This window comes from Macaca nemestrina, chromosome 4, assembly GCF_043159975.1.
Source record: "Macaca nemestrina isolate mMacNem1 chromosome 4, mMacNem.hap1, whole genome shotgun sequence".
NCBI classification, from domain to species: domain Eukaryota; kingdom Metazoa; phylum Chordata; class Mammalia; order Primates; family Cercopithecidae; genus Macaca; species Macaca nemestrina.
This window is the reverse complement of record NC_092128.1, coordinates 85387637-85415178: the sequence shown is the minus strand read 5'-3', so window position 1 is coordinate 85415178 and position 27542 is coordinate 85387637. Positions and strand designations below refer to the sequence as shown.

Below are 27542 nucleotides of genomic sequence, written 5' to 3'. Positions count from 1 at the left end.
GCTTTCTTCTAGTAGTTTTATAGTTTTGGGTCTTACATTTAAGTTGTTAATACATTTTGTGTCAATTTTTGGATCTGCTGAAAGATGGGGATCTGGTTTTATTCCTCTGCATATGAATATCCAGTTTTCTCAACACCATTTATTATAGAGGGTGTCTTTTCCCCAGTGTATATTCTTAGAGCCTATGTCAAAAGTGAGTTGACTGTAAATACACAGATTTATTTCAGGGTGTTCTGTTCTATTTGTCTGTGTGTAAGTTTTTATAGCAATGCCATTGTGTTTTGGTTACTATTGCATTGTGATACACTTGGAAGTCACATAGTGTGATTCCTCCCTTTGTTCAGTATTACTTTGACTACTTGCATTTGTTTGTGGTTCAATACAAATTTTAGGATTTTTTCCTTATTTATTTGAAGAAAAAAGTAATTGCAAGTTTTAATAGGGATTACTTTTAATCTATAAATTGCTTTGGGTTGCATGGTCATTTTGACAATATTAACTCTTCTAATCCATGAGCATGAGATGTCTTTTGATTTTTATGTCCCCTTCAATTTTTTTCATCAGTGTTTTGCAGTTTTAATTTTAGAGAATATTAACCTCCTTGGTTAAGTTTATTCCTAAGTAGTTTATTATTTTATTTAAGCTATTATAAATGGGATTGCCTTCTCCAGTTCTTTTTCAGTTAGCTTGTTTTTAGTAAATAGGAATAGTAATGATTTTTTTGTATGTTAATTTTTATATCCTGCAACTTTATTAAACTCATTTATTAGTCATAGGAGTTTTTGGTGAAGTCTTCAGGTTTTTATATATATATAAATTATCTCATTTACAAGGAGGGATAAGTTGACAACCTCTTTTCCAATTTGGATGCCCTTTATTTCATCCTGTTGACAAATTGCTCTGCCTAGGTTTTCTATTACTATTTTGAATAAGAGTGGTAAAGGTGGGCATACTTATCCTGTTCCTTCTTGTAGAAAATGCTTTAAGCTTTTCTTTGTTCAGTATAATGTTAGCTGTGGGTTTGTCATAAATGGCCTTTATTGTGTAGGGTCATATCTAGTTCTGTGTCTAATTTTTGAGAGATTTTATGATGAAGAAATTTTAGGATGAAGTTTTATGAAACTCTTTATTTTGATTTCTATTGTGGTAATTTTAAGACTTTTTCCTTTATTCTATTGATGTAATATATCACATTTATTGATTTGCATGTACAAACCATCTTTGCAACCGTTGAATAAATCCCACTTGATCATGGTGAATTATCTTGTTAATGTGATGTTGATTTTGGTTTGCTAGTATTTGGTAGAGGATTTTTACACTCATATTCATCAGGGATATTGGCCTGAAGTTCGTTGTTGTAGTTTGTTGTTGTTTTGTGTCTATGTTCTGTTTTGGTATCAGGATGATGCTGTACTCTTAAAATGAATTAGGAAGAATGGTCTACTTTTTTGTTTTTTGGAACAATTTAAAAATAATTAGTTTAGTTTATCTTTAAAAATTTGGTTGAATTCAGCAGTAAAACTATCTGTCCTGGGCCTTGTTGTTGTTGTTTTCTTTTTGGGAGACTTTTTATTAATGATTCAGTCTTGTTACTTGTCATTGGTCTGTTCAGATTTTCTATTTCTTCATGGTTCAATTTTGGCAGATTGTAAGTTTTCCAGGAATTTATATATTTCCTCTAGATTACCCAGTGTGGTGGTGTATAGTTGTTCATATCAGTTTCTAATGATCCTTTGTATTTATGTGGTATCAGTTGTAATGTCCCCTTTTATGTTTCTGGTTTTCTTTATTGAGGTTTTCATTATTTTTTTTCTTAGTCTAACTAATTGTCATTTTAGTTTATCTTTTCAGAAAGCTAACTTTTCATTTTGTTGACTTTTTGTAATTTTTTAGTCTCTATTTTGTTTAGTTCTGCTCTAATCTTTATTTTTTTTTCTTCTACAAATTTTGAATTTAATTTGTTCTTGCTTTTCTAGGTCCTTGAGGTGTATTGTTAGGTTATTTATTTTAAATATTTTAATTTTTTGATATAAGTGTTTATTGGTATAATCTTCCCTCTTAGTACTTCTTTTGCTCTATCTCATAGGTATTTCTATTTTCATGTTTTCAAGAATTTTTTTTACTTTCTTCTTAGTTTCCTCATTGACCTGTTTGTCATTCAGGAGCATATTGTTTAATTTCCGTGTGTTTGTACAATTTCCAAAGTTCTTCTTGATATTGATTCTGATTTTATTTTATTGTGTTCCGAGAAGATACTTGAGAGAATTTTGATGTTTTAAAATGTTTGAGATTTATATTGAGGTCTAAGATATAGTCTATCATTGAAATGTCCCATGTCCTGAGGAGAATAATATGTATTCTGCAGCTGTTGGATGAAATACTCTGTAAAAATCTACTGGGTTCATTTGGTCTATAGTATAGTTTAAGTCCAATATTTTACAATTTATTATCTGTTTAGATTATCTGTCTAATACTCAATGTGGGGCATCGAAGTTTCTAGCTATTATTGTATTATGGTCTCCAATATAGAGTGTGTATGTATATGTTTGTTTATTTTTCTATAATTGTTATATCCTCTTACTGAATTGACCACTTGATTTTTATCTAATGACTTTCTTTGTCTTGTTTTATGTTTTTTGACTTAAAGTCTACTTTGTCTAATATAAATATAGATAATCCTGCCTACTTTTGGTTTCAGTTTGCATTGGAGTATCTTTTTCTATTCCTTTGCTTTTAGTCTATGTGTGTCTTTGCAAATGAAGTGAGATTTTTGTAGGCAGCATATAGTTGGATCTTGTTTTTTAATTCATTCAGCCAATCTCTATCTTTTAATTGGCGAATTAAACCTCTTCATAGTTGTTGATAAGTGAAGACTAACTACTGCCCCATTGGTATTTGTTTTCTGATTGTTTTGTTTCTCTCTTTCTCTCTTATTTATTTTTTGCAGTTTGCTGGTTTTCTGTAGGAATAACATTTCATTCCTTGTCTTTCTCCTTTGTTATCATAATGGCAGATATCATCCTTTTGCTTCCAGATGTAGAACTCCCTTATGTATTTCTTGTATATCCAGTCTGGTGGTGATGAATTCCCTCAGTTTTTGCTTGTCTGAGAAAACTTTACGCTTTATTTCTTAAAGATAGTTTTGCTGGGTAGAGTATTCTTGGCTGACAGGTTTTTTTTTTTTTTTTCTTTTAGTATTTTGTATATCATCTCATGCTCTTCTGACCTATATGGTTTCTTCTGAGAAATGTGTTGTTAGTCTAATGGGAACTCCCTTGTATGTGACTTGATTCTTTTCTCTTGTTATCATTGACTGTTGACTGTTTGACTATAATATGCCTCAGATAGTGTTGTGGCTTTTTCACTTCCACTGTTCAGTGAGTGAGAGAAAGGGCACCCAGTGGCTTCTTTGCTCCCATTATTCAGCAAGCAGGAGAGGATGGCACCCAGTGACTTCTTCTCCATTGTTCAACAAGTGGCAGAGAATGTTACCACTCTTTACTCTCACCACCTGCAGCTCAGCAAGCAGGAACATTACAGCTCTTTTGCTCCTGCAGTTCAAGGATTTCCAGTTTTTTGTCTATGACCAAAAGGAACAAGGTATCCACACACTGGAAAGTGAGTAAGGTGGAGTAGAATTGTATTCAGCCACAGAAGGAAAGCTCTTGGGAACGAGAGAGGACCCCAAAACAGGTAGCCATTTGTGAGTCTGCGACTGGGGTTTTTATGGGCTTAGAATGGGGGAATGCATGCTGATGGGTTCATGGGCAGTCTTGAAAAAAGTATCATTTGATTGGTTAAGAGACATCATTCAGAAGGAACCAATCAAGAGCAAGTGGGTGAGATGGAGATAGAAGTTCTCATGCCAGCTGTGGACTCTATCTGGAACTGGCAGCTTGGTTTTCAGGCTTTAAACTGTCCTTGGTTTGAAGGTTGGGTTTCACTGGGGACCCATCCCTGTCTGCCTAGGAATTTGTCTGTCTCCTGTCACTATCAATAGGACCTTTTAAATTTAAGTCTATTTGAAGATATTTGAGCATCCTGTATCTGGATGTCTACTTATCTCCCAAGACATAGGATATTTTCAAATATTATTTTATTCAATAGGTTCCCATGCCTTTCCCCATATTCTCTTTCTGGAACTCCCAGAATTTAAAAATGTGTTTGCTTAATGTTCTCCTGTATGTCACATAGAGTTTCTTCACTCTTTTTAAAAATTCCTTTTCTCTTTTTTTTTTTTTTTGTGTGTGTGTGACTAGGATGCTTCAAAAGATCTGTCTTTAAGCTCAGAAATTATTTCTTCTGTATGACAAGTCTATTGTTGAAGCTCTCAACTGTATTTTTTATGTTATCATTGAATTCTTCAGTTCTATAATTTCTGTTGTATATCTGTTGAATTTCTCATTCAGATCCTGAATTCTTTTCTTGATATCACGGTGTTGCTTATCTGTGTTCTCTTGTAGTTCACTGAATTTTTGAAAGAGATTTATTTTGAATTCCTTTTCAAGTATTTTATAGATTTTTTTATATTTGTGGTCTGTTACTGCAGAATAATTATTTTCATTTAGAGGTGTTATGTTTTACTGCTTTGTCATGTTTCTTGCATCTCTACACTGATATCTACATCTCTGGTATAGCTGCCACTTCTTTCAATTTTATGAAGTAGCTTTCATGGCGTAAGACTTTTTTTCCTATAGATATATCTGTAGAGTCAGTTAGGTAGAGTCCTTCGGTTTTGGTTCTAGGTAGGTACAGTAATGTATTCTCCATATGATTTTTTTTTTTTTTTTTTTTTTTTTTTGCTGTAATCAAATCAGTAGCATATGTGATTTACTTGGTAGTTTAGGCTGCAGTTGTTTGTGGAGGCTGTGTCATAACTTTCTTTGGGAAAGCCCAGGTAGGCTAGTCTTCAGGATCCTAGGGCATATTTGCAGGTATGGGTGGGTGTTGGTTGCAGTAGGTTGGTCCACTCCTCTGGCTCCTAAATGGTGTGCAAAGGTGCACAGCAGCCCGGCTATTGGAGTGGTCAGTGTTTTGGGGTTGAAGTTGCAGCAATTCCTGAGGAGGATGGTCTTGAGCCCCTGGATAGCACACACTGGGGCATTGGCAGTGGACCTCAGTTAAGCTGTTTTGCAGGTTATTGACATTGCATATGGACATGTGGTGGCCCCACTGCTAGAAAGGGAGAGGTCACTCTTGGTGGTGGCAGATAAGACAGGTGGCTCTCAAGCTCTGGTGAGCACATGCTTCAGCTACCTATGTCCTGGAGGCAGCCTTCCTAAGTTTTTAGATCACCTATTTTCTGGAGTACAGGGAGCTACATGGGCTCAGATACTGAGGACACAGTTGTACCACCTGTTCCAGTTGGTTTCATGAGACTGTAGCCTTCTCAGTGGATGTGGAGGAATATCAATGGAATACTATGGATGTGGAGATACAGGGGCTATTGGCCCAACTCAGAATGTATTCTGGTGATGGTTCTTCTCTCAAAATAATGCCGTGATGCGTCAGCTTGGGTCACAGAAGTGTGAGGCACCCAGCTTGAATTTCCTCTCTGGAACAATACAGTCATGTGAACTCCAGGAAACACTCTGTGCTAGGCTCAGGGTCTGTGAGGGTAGAGGGACTTTTCTCTCCCTAGGATTCCAGACATCTATGATGGGAATGTAGACGGCTGGGGAATCTCCCACCTACCTTTTCCCTGCAAAGAGGAGTCTCTCCTACCTCTATGCTGATCCTGGCTGTCTGCTTTGCTTTTATTTTTATGGTGCCATCAGGAGTTTCTATGTCTTAGAAGGTCTTCATCATTTTCTTGCTGAATTTGTGTTCTCCTTTAGATGCTCCATTTGATTTGTGGTTATTTATTTGCTGTTGTAGCCCTTCTTTGCATAAGAGATGAGTGCTAGGTTCCTCTAGTCAGCCATCTTGATGGTGTCCGGAAATCTTAAACATATAGCCATACATGAGCATTATCCAAAGAGAGACTGAAATGTATTAAAAGCTAAATTTTAAAAATAGACTTAAAACAAAGAGTATTATATATGTCTGATTCTGAAGTGAGGATGGTAAATTATATATTCATGAATGATTTAAATTATTTTACAAGTTATTGCTAACAGTATTCAAAACAGCTTATATAATATACCATATGCAGCAAAATAAAATATAGTCAGTTTGTGCCAAAATTAAGTTAAAACTCAAATTTATTTTGTAATACCATTCAAAGTTAACAGAGGTACTTTTTCAGAATTTCCCTGAGTTTCTTGGTAGCTTTAGCAAAAATAAATATTATAGGCTTGATTGTATTCAATTAGAGAAAATATTTTTTATTATTTTGTGGTTACGGAGACCTGAGGTTAATTTTTCTGTGTGAAGTTGTTTCTTTATTGGACAGCACCTAAACAATATTGCAATAATCAGTGTAGTTGTGTTCGTTTCCTTTGATTTTTCTCTTTTATAACAACTGCCAATGCAGACTGATGGTTTATGACCCAAGTGCATTTTGGTATTAAAGAGTCTACCTGTTGCCAAATAAAATACTAATAGCTATACAACTCAAAAATAAAGAAGGATAGCAGATAATAGTGAGATGAATGTCATACATAAAGTTTTATTGCACCAAACAGAAGAAAATGTCAATAGCAATTGTTTTAGATGGTCAAGAATACTAAAGAAAATGTTTGCTTTATAATGCACTGACTTGAAAGAAACAAAAGAATTAAGAAAGAGCATAGAAAAAAAATAATGTCTTAGCATATCTGTATTAGAATAAGGCAAAAATCAACACTGAGGACAACTAAATAAGTAATCTGGAGAAGAGGATGAAGAAAATCTCCTTTTACTACTGTGGAGAATGGCAACAAAGTGAAAAGAGATCATGTTATCCCTAAGCAAAACAGACAGACAAACAAACAAAAAACTAAACAAACTAAATTGTTCTCTTAAGTGTAAAGAAAATTAAACTGAATGAAAAAGAACCTATGTCACTTCAAATTAATTTATCTACTTGGTGCAATTTGCATGCAATTTTTTGGCTGGACAAAATGGTTTCTAATTTTGCATGGAAGAATAAATGTACATAAACATTATAAAATCTTAAAAAGGAAGAGTAATAAGATAATGCTTATTCTAACGAAAAATCTTAAAAATATGTTTGTTAAATTTGCAATGATAAAAATAATATGGCTCTAAAAATTGTAAAGATGTGATAGAAAGTCTAAAGACAAATTGAACTACATGTAATTATGTAGTCTGTAATAAAAGTCATAAATGAAATCTGGTGGAGCATCAACAGTGTCAGGATTATTGTATAACCACATGAAAATAAAGTAAGGCAAATTCTGCATTACATCTATTAGAAAAAAAATCAAACGTGAATTAAAGATTTAATTTTCACCTAGGCATGGCCTTTTCTTTTTTTTTCCCAAAACAAGGAAGATAAAATGTTGACTGCCTTGAGCAATGAAAATTTATTTTAAAGAAAATGCTAAATCCCAAAACTTACAAATCCAGTTACAGATAAGGATCATAGCAACAACAATAACAATAGCAACAACAAATCTTTGTATTGTATAATGCCATAGCTATATTCTAAAACAAATTCCTGTATTGTAAAAAGTAATGAAGAAATATAAATTAACACAATGAGATTTAATTTTTCTATCCACTTTGGCAAATATTTTTAAAATTGATAATACCCAGTGTTGGCAAGAATGTGCAAAACTTCTTATTCTCATTAAACATGGGTGAAACTAAATTGCCACAAACTATAGCATAAAAACTCCCAAATATGTGAACTATGTTGATATAATATATCTTCTACTTTCACCTTTCAAAGAAATTTGGGGTTGTGCAAGGCATATATCTAGATCTAATAGCATTACACTGGAAACAAATGCTTTGTATCATTTTTATCTTTTAATTTTTAAATTTTGAATGCAGTCAAAACCAGACATTCTTAACCATCACTAGACATTGAAAGATAAATTTCCCCTTGCAAGGGTAACCTGTAGTTCTAATGATTCCTGCTGAAACAGTGGTGATCAGAAAGTATTTATGTGCATGGCTTCTTTTGTTTTACTATTAAATATGGCTTGCTTATTCTCAACTTTTACGGAACCTGATGAAGAATTAAGTCACATATAACTTTTGGTCCACACATCAATTTTGTAAATAAAACCACAATCTCTGTCTCATTCCTGTCTTTGTTCCCTAGTTCAACCCGTGTTCCCCTTTATGTGGAATAATGATAGTTATCTTGAGCTTTCCATGACCACACCTTGCTGTCCAGTCTAGTTAATAAAAATCTATCATTGAAATTCTATTGCTAATACTCTAAAGAACTTTGGCTTATTCAGCCTTATTTGCCCAAGGAAACCCAAACCCTGGAAGGTTACAGCTCTGTACCTAGTGATCTATTCTTCATTACATTACTCTCATGTTATCTTGACCACAAATATTTTCGAATTACTTCCCTTAATTATCATTTCTTCGACATCCTTGAGTCAGCCAATGCGTATATTCTTCAGATTTCTTTCATTCTAGTGTTCTCTGCCTTAATTCTCCTGGAATTCCACGTTTTTCTCCCTTCATGGTATTTGTCACAAATCTTTAATAAAATATCAATTTCCTAATTTACAATAGGAAAAACCCAGACAAGGTATAATCCAGCACACTTACATAAGTTAGTACTAAACAGGGTCATGATTTGCGTCCAGTAGTTCAATATTGTTTTTACTGTTAGTGTGTTGTAGAACTCATTCTAGTGAAAGGGCTGTTTGTCCTTCTCCTGTGCAATTCTATTTCCTGTATTTGCATGCTGACTGTTGTCTGGTTCTTCACATAACCATAAGTATGTTTGTGCAGGTGTGTAGATACACTCACTGTGTCACATTCGTCTCTTCCTTCTCAGCCCACATTAGTGTAACTTCTGACTGTAACATAGTTATGATATTGTTCTTGCTATCCTTACTAAATCAAATTGCACTCTTTTAGGTGGGTTTCCAAGGAGTAGAGCATTAAGCCAAGATTTGGCTTTGTGTGATTTATGGAGGGAGAAAAAGTTCTTTAGAAAAAACAAACAAACAAGCCGGGCGCGGTGGCTCAAGCCTGTAATCCCAGCACTTTGGGAGGCCGAGGATGGGCGGATCATGAGGTCAGGAGATCGAGACCATCCTGGCTAACACGGTGAAACCCCGTCACTACTAAAAAAATACAAATAACTAGCTGGGCGAGGTGGCGGGCATCTGTAGTCCCAGCTACTCAGGAGGCTGAGGCAGGAGAATGGCGTAAACCCGAGAGGCAGAGCTTGCAGTGAGCTGAGATCTGGCCACTGCACTCCAGCCTGGGCGACAGAGCACGACTCCGTCTCAAACAAACAAACAAACAAACAAAACTTTTAATGGAGGGAGGGAGGCAGAAAAAGGAAGAGGCAAGCTCTAAGCAAGAAAGTTGATCATAGTGACAGTTTAGCCTTGGCCTGTACCTTTAGGGCTTTGGAGCAAAAATCCTGTCATAGGATTGTTTCCAACTTAAGGCAAGAAGGCTGGCCTTTTCTCACCTATATAAATCAGTCATTCTCTAGGGCCTCCTAGCACAGCCTATTTCTGTGGATAAAGGTTAATTCTTAGGGACGTCTGCAAGCTTTCAGAAGTTAACATTCATAGCAGCTGGTGATAGTTGCTCTGGTAAGGTAGCAAAGGATCTGCTTTGAGCTACCAACAGCATCTACTGGAAACCCTTTCCAAGTATAATCTTTTTTGAATGCTCTGCAGTGTTTGACACTGAGATGCTTACCTTTCATAGCCTCTAACTCTCATCCAGCACATTTCCACTAGGTTTTCTTTTACCTTTTAAGCCACACTTTGTCAATGTTGCTAAATCCCTAGTCTTCCTTTCATTTTTTAATATGTATAAAACTTCAATTTTTTGTTCAATTCTCATCTTATTACACCCACAGTTTATAAATTATATTATCCAATTCCAGAGCTACAGCTACCACGTTTTAATGTGTCTGACCCCACTCTCCCCACATGCATTTAGATCGTAATTCTCACTTCATGTTTTTTTTTAACTTAATTTAATTTAATTTATTTATTTATTTATTTATTTTCGAGACAGAGTTTCACTCTTGTTGCCCAGGTTGCAGTACAATGGTGTGATCTCGGCTCATTGCAACCTCCACCTCCCGGGTTCAAGCAATTTTCCTGGGTCAGCCTCCTGGGTAGCCATGATTACAGGAGCATGCCACCATGCTGGGATAATTTTTGTATTTTTTTTAGTAGAGATGGGTTTCACCATGTTGGCCAAGCTGGTCTCAAACTCCTGACCTCAGATGATCTGCCCACCTCGGCCTCCCAAAGTGCTAGGATTACAGGCATGAGCCACTGCACCAGGCCCTACTTCATGTTTTAAATCTTCTCTCAGATATCCCACAGAAACTTAAAAGCCAACATAGCAGGAATTGAACTTGAAACGTTTCTTGTGAAACTGTCCCTCATGCTCATTGACTAGCACCCCCATTATTCTTATCACTCCAAGCAAAAGGGTTTATCTTTGTCTCTCTAGTGCCTAATTTGATTTGGACATGGACTAGATGCTTAACAAATATTTGCTGAGTGAATGAATAACATTCAGTCAGCTTTTGAAAATTCCCGTCACTTATCACTCTTTTCCCTGAGTCAAGAAAAAATATGTATCAGACAGTAACATATATATTAAGTAAAAATTTAAACAAATATATAACAAGGTGGCTTAGTTTTAAAAAGTCATTGATAACTCATAATTAAATCATTTTGTTACAAGCTAATAAAATTGAGTTTAAAGTGTGTGATGATGAGGAAATGTTAGTGGATACCAAATTAGCATTGTATTTAGTTTCCGTAATGGTTCTTGCAGGATTTTATAGTTACTACTAAATTTCGTTAAGCTTGGGATTGTTAGGTGTTGTAGTTATATAAAATATCCAATAGATGGTACTGTAAAATGCCTCACATGTAAAATGAGGAGTTACAGCAGGTAGAGAATATAAAGGGAACATCTTCAGAATTCTGAGGAGAATTGAGATGTTTTTCTCTGGATATTAAATTGTGTTTAAAAATCTGATTTTTAAATGTAATTTAAGCAATATAGTTTTCCATGTAAAATATAATAAATATTCATTCTTCTTTGTGTTCAGAAAATGAAAATTGATGTTTTTTATAAAACAGAGCTTCAAAAATATTCACATTCCCTTGTTTAGAAATCGTGGCTTTTTGGTTGTAATTACTCTTAGTTAATGTGGCATTTTAGTGAATGTTACTCCAGTAGAATATTTTCAGCAAGCAGCTATAACTACATGTATTTATTACTGAAATTCTAAACAAAATTTAAGTTAACAGTAAAGCAAACCTTTTTGAGATGATCTTCATTTGCTTAGCAGGGTGGAACCATTATTTGTCTCACTTGTGGTCTCCGCCAAGACCAGTTTAGTGTCTGAATAGACTAGTATACCAGAATGTGATTACAACATGCATACATATATTTATGAATATATGTATGTATATATGTATATAAAACATATTTTTGAATGTTGCAATCACAAGTATATACATGTGTACACACATATGTGTATATATATACACATATATAAATATGTAATCTTATAGAGTTAAACATTCTTGTAAAAAAGAGTAATAATTTAAAACTGGTTGGAGTTTGCTCCTAAAGAGCATATAAAAAGTATAAATTTGTAGATAGCCTAGTTTATCTTAATACACAGAATTTCCATTATGAAGTGGTGCATGTCTACTTACAAAAGTGAATGCCAAATTTTTATTACCAGAACTATGTTTTATAAAACCTATTTCTGGATCTAAAAATTTCTGAGGAATATATAATGACACTGAAAGCTTGAAAATATGTATATATCTTACTTTATTACATGTAGCTCTGAAATTTTTGTGTTAACAGTTCATGACGTTGTTTCTGACTAATGCTGAGTATTCCTTTGTACAAGGGTTACTTATTTATTTAACAAAGTTTAATTAAATATAACTATATGCCTGGAGAAATAAAGATGAATAGTTCTTAGGTAGAATGTTACTGTTTGAATAAGCAGCTTCTTGTAGGCTGTGTATCATGTGTCCCTCAGCTTCTTTGAGCATTTACTATTTTTAAATATGTTTTATATAATCAGAATGTGTGGTATGATGTATTATTTATTCTTTTAAAAAGAAGATATTCTGAGCTGTATTTGAATGTGCTGCTTAAAGAAAATATGCTACTGTAATAACTTGAGCTAGCTTAAGGAATTCAGGTTATTTTATAAAAAGACAAAAATAATTATAGTTTTCACAAATCTGGGCTTTTCCAATTGTTGTCTCCTAAGCCATATTAGGACAAATATTTTCAGATTTGTAATATAAGGTTGTGGGTTAAACCAATAATTGCTTAGATAGTTTGAGTTAAAATGATTTTTGCCCACCAGATAGATTCTATCTGATGATAACATCTTTATGGAATAATGGGGCTCTTAGATTCCTACCCAATTCTTAAAGATTTTGTAGTTATCATATCTTATACTTCTTTAAAAAATGATGACATGCACAGATTTATGTACTCAGATTTCCTAGTACACTGGATGTATATAACATTGCATAGCAAAGTTTCTATTTCGGCTAAATGGATTTAAATATAAACTGTGCATGCAGATCACAAGTGATAGTCTCTTAATAGATGTCAGATACTCTTTATTGCTACCCTCCTTTATTTCAGTAACATTTTAATTAATTCACACTGATTGAATAAATGTACATTGAGACTTGTTTCCTAATGAGGGCGCATTTAGAGGAAAGGTTCTGCATCATTCTGATATCCTGTGGGTAATTATATTCTAATTATATGGTCGGGGAAAAAGAGTCTATAACTCAGAACTGATATTGTTCGTTGGACCCAATTAATTACATGCACATAATGAAAGTTCATGATAAGGTTGACTGGCAGTCAGTGTAAAATTTTAACTCAATTGAATCTTAGCCTAACGTGAGTACAGAATTGGACTTTAACCTGGTTAGAAAATACTTTGGCATGAGATCAATGGATATTTAAAGGAGCAAAAGACAAGAGCAAATTCCATTATAACCTCTTTGTTTTTTAATTCAAGATCTTTTCCAAGGAGGGTAAAAAGGAGATATAGGCTTTTAATTCTAAATATTATTATCAATGTACTTTCATTACCTATAGTGCTATTTTTGTTTTCTGGAAAGCAGCAATACACTAACTATACAATGATAAATTTCTAAAACTGGCTCATGTTTTTATAAGGAGATAAAATAGGTATAATAGGAAATATAGATTAATTTTATGAACATAAAATGTATATGTATCAGTCTATTATATTGAGTTCTTTGAAGGGGGTGATTTTTTTCAAGTTACCAACATCCCTCAGACCCCTGTCCCAAACATAAACAAACATAATCACATACACATACACACATTCATAAATAGGTATCTATTAATGAATTATATGTAAATTAAGAGTTCTGAAGAATCATCTGAAAAAATAAATAGTCTATAGGATGTGCATTTTTCATTTTGAAATGTGTTTTGAAGGTGGTTGCTCTAAATATCAACTCCCATCTTTCTGCTCCTCAATTTCATTGTTTTCTTTGCTCAGTCTTTGGGAAGAACAGTTTCCATAACTGAGGAAAACAACAGAGAGAGAATTTTGTTCTTTCTTTCTTCTAAGAGCTTCCTCTGTCTCCATTTTTCTCCATTGCTTTCTCTCTTTGATTTGTCTCTACCCTCCTCCATCATTTCTACTGTATAAAAACAGATGTTTTTATTTTAAAAAATTCTGTTGATTCTCATCCACTTATTAGCAACAACAAAAAAATGTTCAGATGAAGAAAGTGTAACCCATCTTGTCTTGCTGAGTTCTTAAGCAAGCAGTGAAAACCAAGGAAATCATTTTGGTTCTAATGTTAATAAAACCGTTAACCATTTATTGAGAACTTAAATGTGTCAGACATCATCCTTTTAATCCTACAGGTATGTATCGTTATGATGCCCTGTGAACATTTGAGGAGTGTGAAGTTTAGGGAGATTAAGAAAATTACCTAAAACCACTCAATTTGCAAGTGGCAGAAGCAATAGTTGCTTTACTCAATACCCCATGATCTAAAGCTGTTTTTATGTTCATGCTGCAGTCCCCAACAATTAACAATGCTTGAAATAAATTTAAGGAACCTAGACCAGCCTTTCAGAAAAGGAATGGAAAGAAAAACAACAGATTAGAGAAACTAGAGAAAAATAGACATGAAGAGTAAAAAGAGTAGAATATACCAGAAAGTGGGGTAAAAAGAATGAGCAGTCATTGTAAAATTATTTTACAAGTGTGTAAATATTCAAATATTCTTATGGTCACGACTTAAAGAACACCTCTTTAATGATATTCACTTCTAATGAGTTTATGAGGCCTAGCCAAGTAGAGGGTGTTACTCATTTCTAATGACGTCTTTTGCTAGCTAATCAAGTAGGCAAGCCAAAAATGCTAAAATTTGTTTTAGTTGTTCTTGCTGATTGCTTTTGTATTTAGAAATCCATGTTTGAGATGATTTGGATATCTCTATAAAGATAAATTCTTTACATTTTTATTGAAAACATTTGATACCTTTTAAGTTTTTAAACGTCCATTGCACTAGGTACCCATTGCACTAGTTTTACCTTTCCTGAAATTTCAGTTGCATGTCCTTGCCAGACACACACCGAAACACATATTGAGGGAGAAAGGATGGATGGTGCCTCACGCTCCCTTCTTGTCAATAGCCTCCAGGCAAAACTCTACAAATACAAATAGACACAAACACTCATATTTACTAAGTAAGTATGGAATATTTTGTAAGCAATTACAGTTGAAGGGTAGTGAAATAAACACAGTTAAAATATATTTTACCATTACTTTTCTATTAATGCAAACTTTATTTTTTATTATACTTTAAGTTTTAGGGTACATGTGCATAACATGCAGGTTTGTTACGTATGTATACATGTGCCATGTTGGTGTGCTGCACCCATTAACTCATCATTTATGTTAGGTATATCTCCTAATGCTATCCTTCCCCTCCCCCCCATCCCACAATAGGCCCCAGTGTGTGATGTTCCACTTCCTGTGTCCAAGTGATCTCATTGTTCAATTCCCACCTATGAGTGAGAACATGCAGTGTTTGGTTTTCTGTTCTTGTGATAGTTTGCTGAGAATGGTGGTTTCCAGCTGCATCAATGTCCCTACAAAGTACGTGAACTCATCCTTTTTTATGGCTGCATAGTATTCCGTGGTGTATATGTGCCACATTTTCTTAATCCAGTCTGTTGCTGATGGACATTTGGGTTGATTCCAAATCTTTGCTATTGTGAATAGTGCCACAATAAACATACGTGTGCATGTGTCTTTATAGCAGCATGATTTATAATTTGAGTCAGGTGAGAAGCAGTCAAGGGACCCTAGATAAGATTACAATATGTGTAGCTTTTAAAATGTTTTATTTTTATAGTTGCATCTTAATTAGACATATCAGAGTTTTTGTGAAAAAGAGAAATGATTTATGATTCTTTTCATTGTCTTGTTTGCATTATGACTGAAATAATCTTTTACTAAAAATTTTGATAAAGACAACAATAGTATTAAAATCATTTTTATCTCACGTCCTTTTTAAAACTTACATTGTATTCATATGCATGAGTGTACACAATTAAGGACCTCAAGAATTATAGAGTTTAAACGAATTATATGAAACTGAAATATAAAAATAAAATTCATAGAAGCCAAAAATGTATGTGATGTTTATATCCTAAAGATAATACATTTTATTATCTTGTGTGAGAGAACAACTTTACCTGTTCAGCTAAGACAAAGTGTCATTTTATGAAGATAATTTTTCTTTACCTTACCCTAGTCTTTGCCTCTGTCTCTTCTTTTTTGATGTCAGAGATATCCAATTGTATATGAAGGAAAAAAGCTATTTAATATAGTTTTATTTGGAACACTTCACTGCACTTGAAGTTATTGTGTTAAATTAATTCATACTATTATTCAAACCAGTTTTTCAGGCAAAACAAGTTTGTGTGTGTGTATCACTTTGTAGATATAGTGATTTCTGAATATTTTTCATTCTTCATCAATATTTTAAAATAATTTTATTCCCAAACCACTTAAAAAATGAAGGCATGGCTAAAAATAGTAATTTTTAAAAAGTCTCTTCTTGCAGCTACTGTTATTTGAATAAATAGAGCCTGGGTTAGGGAAGCAATATTCTGTCACTAACTTTATTTTCCTGGGTTAGGCATCTAAGCTCTCTGATTTTCAGCTTTCCAACCTGAAAGATAAAGTATCTTCGTTTAGTGGGAGTATTAAATGAGGCAAGATAACAAACATGAAAAATATATAAACATTTTTTATTTATATAATATATATGTATATGTATAAATGCAAAATATATATGTATAAATGTAAATGTTCTTATGTAGGTATAAGGTATCATTTTAAAATTTTTCCTTTAGCCTGAAATAACTAATGGCCCTTTTAATGTGAGTACTGTGCTCTCATTATATCTTAACTAAGTCAAACCTCCAATAATCTCCACCAAAGATTTTTCTTTGTCCTATGACAATTTGGATTAAATTGTCAATTTAAAATGATTACACATTAGAAAATATGAAGACAAGAGATATCCTAATACTTAAGAATAATAGAATTTTAAAAAATTCTTTGATATTAAATTGAACTTAATAAGTGCCCTGAAGGCAAATGCATCTTTTAAACTAATTATCTGTACTGTGTATTCTATTTAATATTAAAAAGATACTGATTAAATAAAATCAATCACATTTCTCTGTAGTCACACTTCACATTGGATTAAATAAAAATATACAGTTTCTGTATTAATTCTGATTAAAAATATATTACATTTAGAATCATGCACTCATGATAATTTTCAGAAAAACTAAAACATTTACTCTATTCATCTTTGATCTTTAAAAATTAAGTACAGGAGAGTAAAAAAGGAAGTAATATAATAGCTAAATTTATTTTCTAATAGGTTTCTACTTTTCTTTTAGATCTAAGTACCATGGTTTGCTAATTGTAACAGAAATAAGCCACCGATGGGTGTGTACATTTAATGTATAACTCTTTGTCTATGCATTTTGATTGTAAATGAGCTTAGATGTATGTTGGTTTTGTCACTCTTATTCTTGGAGTAAATTTCTAGTGTTGCTCTCAGAAGGCTGAGTGTTGCACAAGAAAATTCACAGGGCTAGTGGCTTTCTCTCTTACATATTTAAAACTTCTAGCTCCAGCTGGGTCATCAGTGTTGGTTGATCCTTCTACTCATCCTTAGCAAACTGCTTTTTTATTTTCAGAAAAGAAGTGACAAACCTCTGTTTCATTACCTTTTTCATTGTACCACCTCTCTGCCAACCTCACTTGCTCTCTATCAGCAGATATCTCATATCCCTGCTGCTCTGAGAAAGAGGAAGACTTCAGGTGTGTTATCCATAAATTACCAATTAATAGCAAAGTGGTAGCTAGGTTTCAATTTCATACCACAATGTCTTTTCTTTTTCTTTTTTGGATAACTTCAAATGGGATGTATATTATCCAGCATGGCATAGTCTTAGCCTTTGCAACGTCAGAACTGTCTTACCTATTTGTATTATTTTCTTGGCCCCTGTGGGTTTCTGGATTTGAGACCCAAAAGGAACACATTTGGAAGAGTGCAATGCCTGTCAATAAGGGCTTCTGCTCTAACTGAAATATTGCTTTTTCAAAAAGCCCTTGTTTTTCATTTATCTTTAACGGTTCCCTCTCTCTCTCTCTGTTTCTCTTTCCCAGCAGCCTAGAAACTTACCTCTGTTTATTCATTTTAAATGAGAACTCCATTTCCATGAAAATAGTGCTCCTTATTTCTCTTCCACCCACTCCCACGACTTCTCTCCCAACCTTCTAGCAACTTCATAGTTTTCACTGAGATAATGTACATATTTTTATTTCATTGTAGAAACATTTTTACACACTTTTAAGCACTAAAGGATATAATGAAGAGGTAGAAAGAACTTTTTTCTCTCAAATTTTATTACAAAATATTCACTAACAATACAAAAATCCAAAGTATTTCCCACATATATTCAAAAATTGCTATTATGCTGCCATAAATTCTTTATATATACTACTCTATATATACATATATGTGTATGTGTATATATATAAAGCTGAAACTTTTGAAAGTAAGCTGCACATAGTGTAACACCACATCCGTAAATATTTCAGCAAGCACCTTCTAAGACTAAGGACAGTTTTCTACCTAATAACATTATTATATTCTCACCTAAGAAAATTAACAATGATTCCACAATATCAGTCATTACCTTGTCCATATTCAAATGTCTACAGTTATCCCAAAAATGCCTTCTGTTGCTTTTATTTGTTTACTTTTTGGGCGTGGTAAAAGTGGAAGTGGACCAGGATCTATTTGAAGCTCCTGCATTGCATTTGGTGGTTATTGTGAAGCATTTAGACAGCCATAATCTTTTCACTTGGCTTTCCAGGCTGCTGTCTGCAAATGTATGCTTAGTAAGCATACACTCTTCTAAGGTAAAAGGCATCTCTGACTCATGCTCTGGAAGCTGCTTGAAGTCTCTTATTTTGGTTGCTTGTGAGTCTCTGAGAGTTTCCTGGCTCCATGGCACAGAATAGGATAAGGATCCATAGGATTACATTCCTGATCTGAATGAGAAGAAGAACAAACTTGTATATATTATGATAAAGATGGAAGGACTATATCCATGTCTTGCAATGTTCATTCAGACCTTAAGCTGCAACCTGAAGCTAAGAAAGAATGGTAATAAGGTTGGCAAATATCTTTGAATTGACTCAGAGAGAAGCTAGCACAAATATTCATTGTCCCTGGTGTTATGTAGACTAATTTGGACTCAGAAGTCAAGAATGTTACTGAAATCAGGAAGTTTTCAGTAAAGGTCCTACCAAACCTATTGTCAATTCATCTTCAAAACAACAGTAATTATTAGATTCTCCTGTAGAATGGGATAGTTGACCAGAGCTCATACTCTTCCACTTCCTGGCTTCTTTTGACTAGAAATCTGCAGCTACAGTACTTTCTACTTATATTATGGAAATATCTTCCAAATAGAGCTGGATTCCTGAACACCTTAATTTTTTGTGGGGCTGTGCTAGACCTCTTCTTCTTCTGTGTCACTTCTGAGTCCACTGAATTCTTTTAGTCCATCTCTATTCTGTGCAGCTGTGAGGGTATCAGGTTTTACCTATCTCAGGTTCAGATTTTTTTTTTTTTTTTGGTTCTTGCTGCCTTTCTAAAATTATCCTGGGTAAGGGAGTGTAATAATATCTGGAGTCTCAGATTTTTCATACCCATCTTGGTAATCTAGCATTGCCCAGACCCTCCCTCAGATAGCTCGTATCTAGGGAGGAAAAGGGAATATTCTGACTACCTCCTTCTTTTCAGGGACACACAAATATCTAACAACTCCTGGCTTCCCATCCAACTTTTCTTCTCCTGCTCCAGTATGGGGAATCTTTATCTAGTATTGTGTGTGTGATTTGTCAACTATTTATCCAAATTTGTATTTTATGTTCTCCTTTCCATAGAATGCAGGCTTCTGAGGTGATCCTTTATCATTTCTTGAAAACAAAAAATACCTTTCTAATGTGAACTACAAAGTGGATAGTGGTGGTAGATAATGGAAAATACAGTCATGAAGACTAATGTCAGTATATTTCATCCCATCTTAACAAAATTACTCTCCAGTAAAAATCTTGTCACTTATTTAATTATTATTTAATTATACTTTTTATTCTTTTACTGATATTAATGGGATATGTTTTCTTATTTCCAGAGTACCGTGAAACAAAATGAACATCATAAACTATGTCTATGTTCAAAAGACACAGTATTTTAAGGAAAGAATGAGAGTTGGACTTCAAAATGAAAAGTGGGATGGGTAAAGGGGCAAGTTAAAAAAATTAGTGGAAATTGTTTATTAAAGATAATGGAACTTGGAGCTAAAGCTGGCCAAAGATGTTGATTAGCATGCTTTGGGTAGATGAAGTTGTGTTTTGGATAAATAATTTCACAACCTAACCCACTCTGTGTTAGATAATTTCTTATTCAATGAAAAGATATTTAATTATTTAATTCAAGGAAGCAGTAAAATTATACCAAGGAAATGTATTTTTAATTTACTCATTTATTTCACAGGCGTATAATGATATGAGAAACTTCATTGATACTTTGTTTTGAGTTTGACTCTTTTTCAGCTTTCATATGAACTTCTCTTTTTCAGCAGACTCTGCCCACTTCAGGAGTTTCTGTTCCTGAGGTGCGTAAGCAAAACAGGTTTTCACACTTACAATTATAGGCCATTATACATCTTGTATAGCTATAAAGAACATTTTGTGCTGGCTCAGTGACATTCGAATACCAGCATTTTATATTTTATTTTTTTCATATTCTGCTAATTGGAAGTGGTGGTTTTCATATTTTCGGTGATGGGATAGACTTGAAGAAGTTTCAATCTATATTTGTGATAAGCATTAAGAAAACAAGAAGTTATGTGACCCAGACTTCACAGAGAAAAATAAAGGTTACTTTACAAAGAGTTTTTACTAGCATAGAAAAATAATACCATTCCCATTTTTTCACATTAAAATGTACATACATTGCAAGAAATCCAAAACAATTTATTCTTTGAGCCGTCAAAATGTAAGTTTCAATGGCAGTACGTTGAGAGACTCTTGCTTACTTTGAAGTGCCCATCACTTTCAAATGAATACAACTACATTAATCACCTAGTCCATGCCATTGTATAGAAAGACATCAGAATAAAATATAGTCACAGAATAAATGGCTTTTAGTTTGAAAATAAATGTAAGCATTGCCACAACAATTATTTTCAGTAACATTTTTGCTTTATCTTTGCATTGATGATACAAAGCCTCCACATTGTTCTGTGACAATATCCTATTCAATTGTTATTATCTCTATAGGAAATGCCCAAATGGTCTTGTTTTCCTTAAAATTATTTAAATCTGCTTATTTTAGAAAGTATTACTTACATGAATGCTACATAAGATGATGAATTTATTTAGAGGGTAACATGCTTGCATAAAACGGTAATAACTGCTCTTTTCTCCTCACCAAAAATGGCTTTTTAATCAGTGTAGACCCCTTCGTTAAATTTTTAAAAAAAGTTCTCATTTTTAGCCAGAGACATACTCAAAAATACTTGGAGATAACACTAAAATATAATGTTTCTAATCTAAGAAAATGTTAAGCTGATTTTATATTCTTTGAGTTGATGACATTATTATCACGATTATTATTATAAAATAGAGATGCTAAATTACACACTTAAGTGACAAAAGTATTAGGACAGTTTATTATTTCATTGGGTTAAGTGTGAGAAAATTAATTTTGCATCTCAGGTTCTTGAGTTTGTTTCTGCCCCTATTATCAGCCCCATCAAGTGAATGTAGTCATTGCATTTGAGATGTAAAGTTTTCTCTTTAGATCTGTTAATCTCCAGAGCATCCCTGTGTATTCAATTCTGTAATTTGTGTCATATAGATTGAGTAAATAGATCCAAATTTTTGTTTTTATATATTTTTTCACTTTTCAGGATAAAAGTCTTTATTTTGATATGAAGTTTTTAAAAGTCTTCCTATACTTATATATTTTTCTGGCATTATATATTGGTTTACATTAACTTAAACTTTCCAGTATCCCTCAAAGTCATTACATAAGATTTTTCAACTTTGTTGTTCCAAAATTTTCCTTAAGCCTATGCATGGATATATGCATGGCTGAGTGTGTGAATACACATATATACACACAGAGAGACAAGAAACCTTATGTTCTACCATCAGGAACATTTGCTCCTTGGTTAACGGAAAATGTGGTTAAAGTATATGTGGGAGAACATATATAAAGATATATACATACATTAAACGTTTAACTTAAAATATGTAGATTTATATTCATTGGCTATATTTTTGAAGATTAAAGGCTTTTCTATGAGTACAGATCTTCTAATTGGAAATGGTATCTTGCCTTTCTTGCATATATCACAAGCTTATTACTTATAATAGTTTCAATTCTTTTAAAGTATAACAAAAACTCAAGAACATCTGTGAAGTAATTTGAGTGTAAAAACACTTACTATTTTTATTATTAATACCCAAAGCTTGCACAGTTGTTCTCTCTAAACTTAATCTGACCACTCCTCATACACGCCACACAGGCGCACACACACGCACACACATACACACACACAACTTGTGTTATTTTGTCTTTCTGAAGCTTGCAGATTATTTTTTATAAACACAACTCTTTCATTTTGTATTCAAAATTCAATGATGTGAGTAATAATTAAATTACACAATTACAATTACAAGGGAAGTTTTACTTAGAACTGGCATAAACAGATTGAGGGCTAATAAGTCACTATGTTGAGCATTTAGCTTAGGTGGTACAAAGAGACAATGAGTGTGAGCATAAGAGAGCTGCCTCCTGGTACTTACTTTCAGTTTGCTGTGGACGACAGTCAGTATGGTTTACAAAGGGACTGGAGAGTGAGGAATGTTGAGGTTGGTTACAAAGTCTGCTTTTTTTTTTTTTTTTTTTTTTTTTTTTTTTTTTTTTTTGAGACAGAGTGTCACTCTGTCACCCAGGCTGGAGTACAGTGGCATGATCTCGGCCCACTGCAGCCTCTGCCTCCTGGGTTCAAGCGATTCTCCTGCCTCAGCCGCTGGAGTAGCTGGGGTCACAGGCACACGCCACTAGATCCAGCTAATTTTTTGTATTTTTAGTAGAGACGAGGTTTCACCATGTTGGCCAGGCTGCTCTTGAACTCCTGACCTTGTGATCTGCCCACCTCAGCCTCCCAAAGAGCTGAGATCACAGGCGTGAGCCACCACGCCCAGTCCAAAGTCTTCTCTTGTATATAAAGTATATACATACATATATGTGTATGTATACTATACACACACACACACACACACACACACAAACATACAAACATTATTTTATGATGGTGCTGCAATATACTATCACATAGCCAAAATTAAATTATTTTGGCATACACCCTCTTATTCCTTAATTTCATTCCCTTCAATAAGAATTTCCTTAACAGAAATCTTGTAAGTGGTTTATACCCAGGATAATATCCTAGGAGAAAATATGAACTTCATGTTTAATGTATGAAAACTGGGACTTATGGATCAAGTCACCAAGTGTACCTTCAAGTTGAGGAAGCAACTAACATCCCCAGGTACTTTAAGACCAGTTGTCATTTTCTCTGCTTTGTTGCCCCCCGTCTCTCCCACAGACACCACCCAGATCACCACAGCAATTATTCTCAGCTATGGTGACTTAGTGGGCAAATAAAGTACAGGATGTTAAATGAAAACACTTCTTTACAACACTTACCTTCTACTACTATGACCAAGCAGTTTACCTGTGATTAACTTAATAATAAAATATGTAAAAATCTTTATCTGTACTTTAAAATCATTGCCATTTACTGAGTGCCTGTTTTATGTCAGTACTTTTATCTAAATTTTCTTACTTTTTTCTAACATAAACTTTCCAATTTATAGTTTAAACAAATGGTAACACAGCAATGGTAAATAACTTGCCCCAGCTGACACAGAAATAAAAGACAAACCTGCATTTTGGCGTCTAAGCTCATACTTTTGCCTTTACAAAAAGTTGTTTTTGCTTTTTTTAAAAGTACTTATTTAACTAAGTTTAAAAGAAATAAAAATCTTTAGACCTTATATTGTTTATTATATTTATGTTTAAAACAGTATAATTTAAAAAAATCAAGACTTTTTTTCTAGTCAGTAAATAGTTTTGCTGCAATTTTTAAAGAGTACTAATAGATTTAGAGCCTTCATCATTTTTGGAATGAATTTGTTTCCTTCAGCCACGAAAATGTTCAAATCCCACATTAAGTCCATATTGGTTAAAGGTGCAGCTTTACAGTTTGTTAGTAAGGTGGTGTCTCAGACCCAACCTTTGTAAGTCCCACTGAATGTGGTAACATTTCTGCATCAGAGAGATCTTAACTGCTGTGAATCTTTGTGATACTTTAGGTTAAAACTCTAGAGTTTCAGGAAAATTCGTGTGGCCTAGCTCCAGTGGCAGAAAGGACTAAGTCTCCATTCAGGCAAGTTGTGCAGTAGTAGCAGCTAAAGTAAGTTCTACGATTCAAGCGATGGCTGCTGTCGGCAGGAAAGCACTCGCCTTTGTAGCTTTGTACCAGTGGAGGTGCTTTGCTGCTGCCAGTTTCTCATGCTGAGATTGGACAAAAAGAAGAAAACCCTGTTCTTGAGGTAATCATCACTTGCTGCTTGCAGTTTGCCAGCGATCGATAACAGCAGGCTTAAGTATTGTGGTAAACAACCCTTTTGTGAAAGCAGTTTTCACAAATGTACAAATACTCTACCTCTGAGAATCAGCATGATGTAGACAAAGATTTTTTTTTAGAGCACATATTTAAAGTAAGGTCTTTTTATTTTATTTATTTCATCTTTCTATTTTCTGTGAATGGTCTTTTTGGCTTTTCTTCTCTGTTTATTATGATGATTATTCTTTTGGAATTCTAATACAATATAATCCCCAGTTAAGATCTGTTGTGCTGCTTGTAGAGTCTACGGATCACAAAACACTGAATTCTATATTTAAAATGTCTACATAGCAAACACAAATGGTTGATATTTGAAAATGCTCAAATATCAATAACTGTATTTTATATTTTGTAGTTATATGTTCTATATTCTTTCATGACTTTTTTTTTTGTTAGAGTAGCTCTTTTCAGCGTTTGAATAATTTCTATTGATTAAAGAAACAATTTTCCAACTCTTTGTATATCTAGGATGATTTATCTAGCAGAAGGAAATTTGCCTTAATTACAACAATGTAATTTATTTTGTGGTTTAGAGCCCCAAAACATAAAGAAAGAAACCGAAGGTTAAATGGCAAACACTGTCCCCTATTATCAGAGAGCAATTTTATCCTGAATGATTGTGCAAACTAAGATTGGTGAGCTCTTTCTGAAACTTTTCAATAAGTTCGACATTGGTAATTAACTCTCATAAATATCATAATAGAGGTCTGCCAGTCAGGGTCAATTGACCTCCCAAAAAAGCTAGTGAAACCTGGTGGAGAGGAAATTTTCCAAGGATGCAATTGCCTCTGCCTTCCTGTGCCTCATATAAAAAGAGAGACAATTTTCTCAATGGAAATAGAAGAAAAATTAAATAGTGATGAGGCTCTCCTGTTTTTAAGATTTTAGCCTGGATTAATTCCACAAATTCCACACATTTGCATTTTTCCCCAAAGAATTCACTTGGTTTTCTTGATGCGTGTGTCTGTGTGTTTGTGTTTAAATGAATGCTCACCATTTTAGTATTAGCTAGATACTATAATAAAATACACAGACAGATGAATACACTGAGAATTTTAAAAATTAACTTGTTATATGTCTCTGTCTCATATTCTGGATTTCATAAATGAAATCTCATGAGTTGAAAACTCTAGGGTTTTAAAATTTGTTTTTATTTATATATTTATTTTTTGAGACAGAGTCTCACTCTCTCACTCAGGATGGAGTTCAGTGGCACAAACTCGGCTCACTGCAACCTCCACCCCCAACTCAAGTGATCCTCCCACTTCAGCCTCCAGAGTAATGGGCCACAGGTGTCCACCACCATGCCTGACTATGTTTTTGCATTTTTAGTAGAGACAGGGTCTCACCATGTTGCCCAGGCTGGTCTTGAACTCCTGAGCTCAAGCGATCTGCCTGCTTCAGCCTCCCAAAGTGCTGGGATTATAGGCGTGAGCCACCACACCCACCTGTTTGTATTATTTCTGATTGCTTACGCTAAAGCAATTGTTTAGTCTCCTGCCCAGCTTACTTAGGGGGCTGACAACATGGAGGGACATGATGCCATTTAATCAACTGCTATCTCTGCCAGTTGGAGGTTCTTAGAGCACAAGAATTGCCCTAGATATATGTGTGGCTAAGAGTAAAGTAATATTAAGAGATAGTTTTGTAGCTCTTTAAAAACATATACTTGCATGTCTTAAATTTCCATTAAAACATGAATATATAATCTGGTGCAAATTTCCAGTTCCATTGTAACTAATCAAATTGAATTTTATTTAATTCTTCAAATGTACGCATTTTATAAATTGAAGGCCAAACAACAATTGTTGGATAATTTGGAAGAATAACTGTATTAAGTTATATCTTTCACATGGCAGATTTTTACAAAATATTGATTCCATGTTTTATAATATGTGCATGCAAGAATGCTGGAGTAAATTATTTCCACACTCACCAATACCATTAAGTTTTTGAACAGCTAACACAAGCTATGTGTTTTCAAATATAAGCATTGAACTTTTCAATTTTAAATATGTTCCTAATGTAACCACTGATTTTTTTTCTTTTCTTTTTTTATTATTATTATTATACTTTGAGTTTTTCATACATACACACATTTGGAAATACAAAAACAATGTTGATGAGCACCCTAATAGGCAACCACAACTATTTTACATCACTCATAGTAACTTTTATATTGAATACATACTTTAATGTAGGGACAATATTACAGACTATACATGTTCTATTAAACCTTACACAACTCTGAAAAATAGGTATCACTATCTCTATTTTGCCAAAGCGTAAACCCTCTAGGTTACGTAATACTTAAGTAGTAGAGATGAGATTCAACTCAGGCATTCTGATTCCAAACCTCATCTAATAATTCACTCCTCTTATACATTATGCCATTAACTGTCTATGAATGCAATTATAATTTGCAAACTTAAAAAGAAGGAACTTTCTTTTAAAAATCAATATTTTTGCCAGAAATTATGCTTATATGAAAGCATATCATTTTTCAAACAACTTGAATTTCAGGAATCCTATTATGGCATCCATTTGCAGCCACACACAAAATATATTCAGTGTTTTTGCACCATGGAATTGCAAGGTAAATGGACTATACGGATTAGCATTTATTTTAGTCAGAGACAATTTCTGATCCATCTAGCCCTAATATATTTAAAAACAGCTTTACTTTCAAAGCTACTTGAAAATGTCTTTCTAGGAATAAATTCAATGCTTGATAGCAGAGAAGGATGATTATACTTTAAATATGTATTGTTCTTGGGCGATGATCAGTCTAAATACCCTTACTTGATCACTATACATCATATACACGTAAAACATTTCTCAGTTACCCCATACATTTGCACAAATAAAAACCGATCTTTCTAAACTACAGAAATTGAAATGATACTCTAACAAGCAAATATAGGAACTAGGAAATATATATAGCTGAGTAAGTGATAGGAAATGTGTGGCACTAAAGCACTTAAGCACCCATGACACACATTGCCAATCAATTAGAACAATTTTTCACATCAAGCCTAGGTCCCCAAGAATCCTTCTCAACA

The 27542-nt window shown here is 33.7% G+C and overlaps 1 protein-coding gene across 21 annotated transcripts in view; it reads left to right on the top strand.

Annotated features, from left to right (window-relative positions):
* The window catches only part of LOC105475613 (diacylglycerol kinase beta), an 835473-nt gene that overhangs the window by 321511 nt on the left and 486420 nt on the right, over positions 1-27542 (top strand). For 10 of the 21 annotated variants that reach the window (XM_071094904.1, XM_071094898.1, XM_011731026.3 and 7 more), the window contains one exon: positions 20356-20391. The exons of 5 other annotated variants lie outside the window; for them this stretch is intronic. In XM_071094904.1, coding sequence (XP_070951005.1) covers positions 20356-20391 — 36 coding nt within the window. The remainder of the gene's footprint in view (positions 1-20355; positions 20392-27542) is intronic. 6 more of the 21 variants (XM_071094900.1, XM_071094899.1, XM_011731027.3 and 3 more) reach the window with 1 other exon arrangement.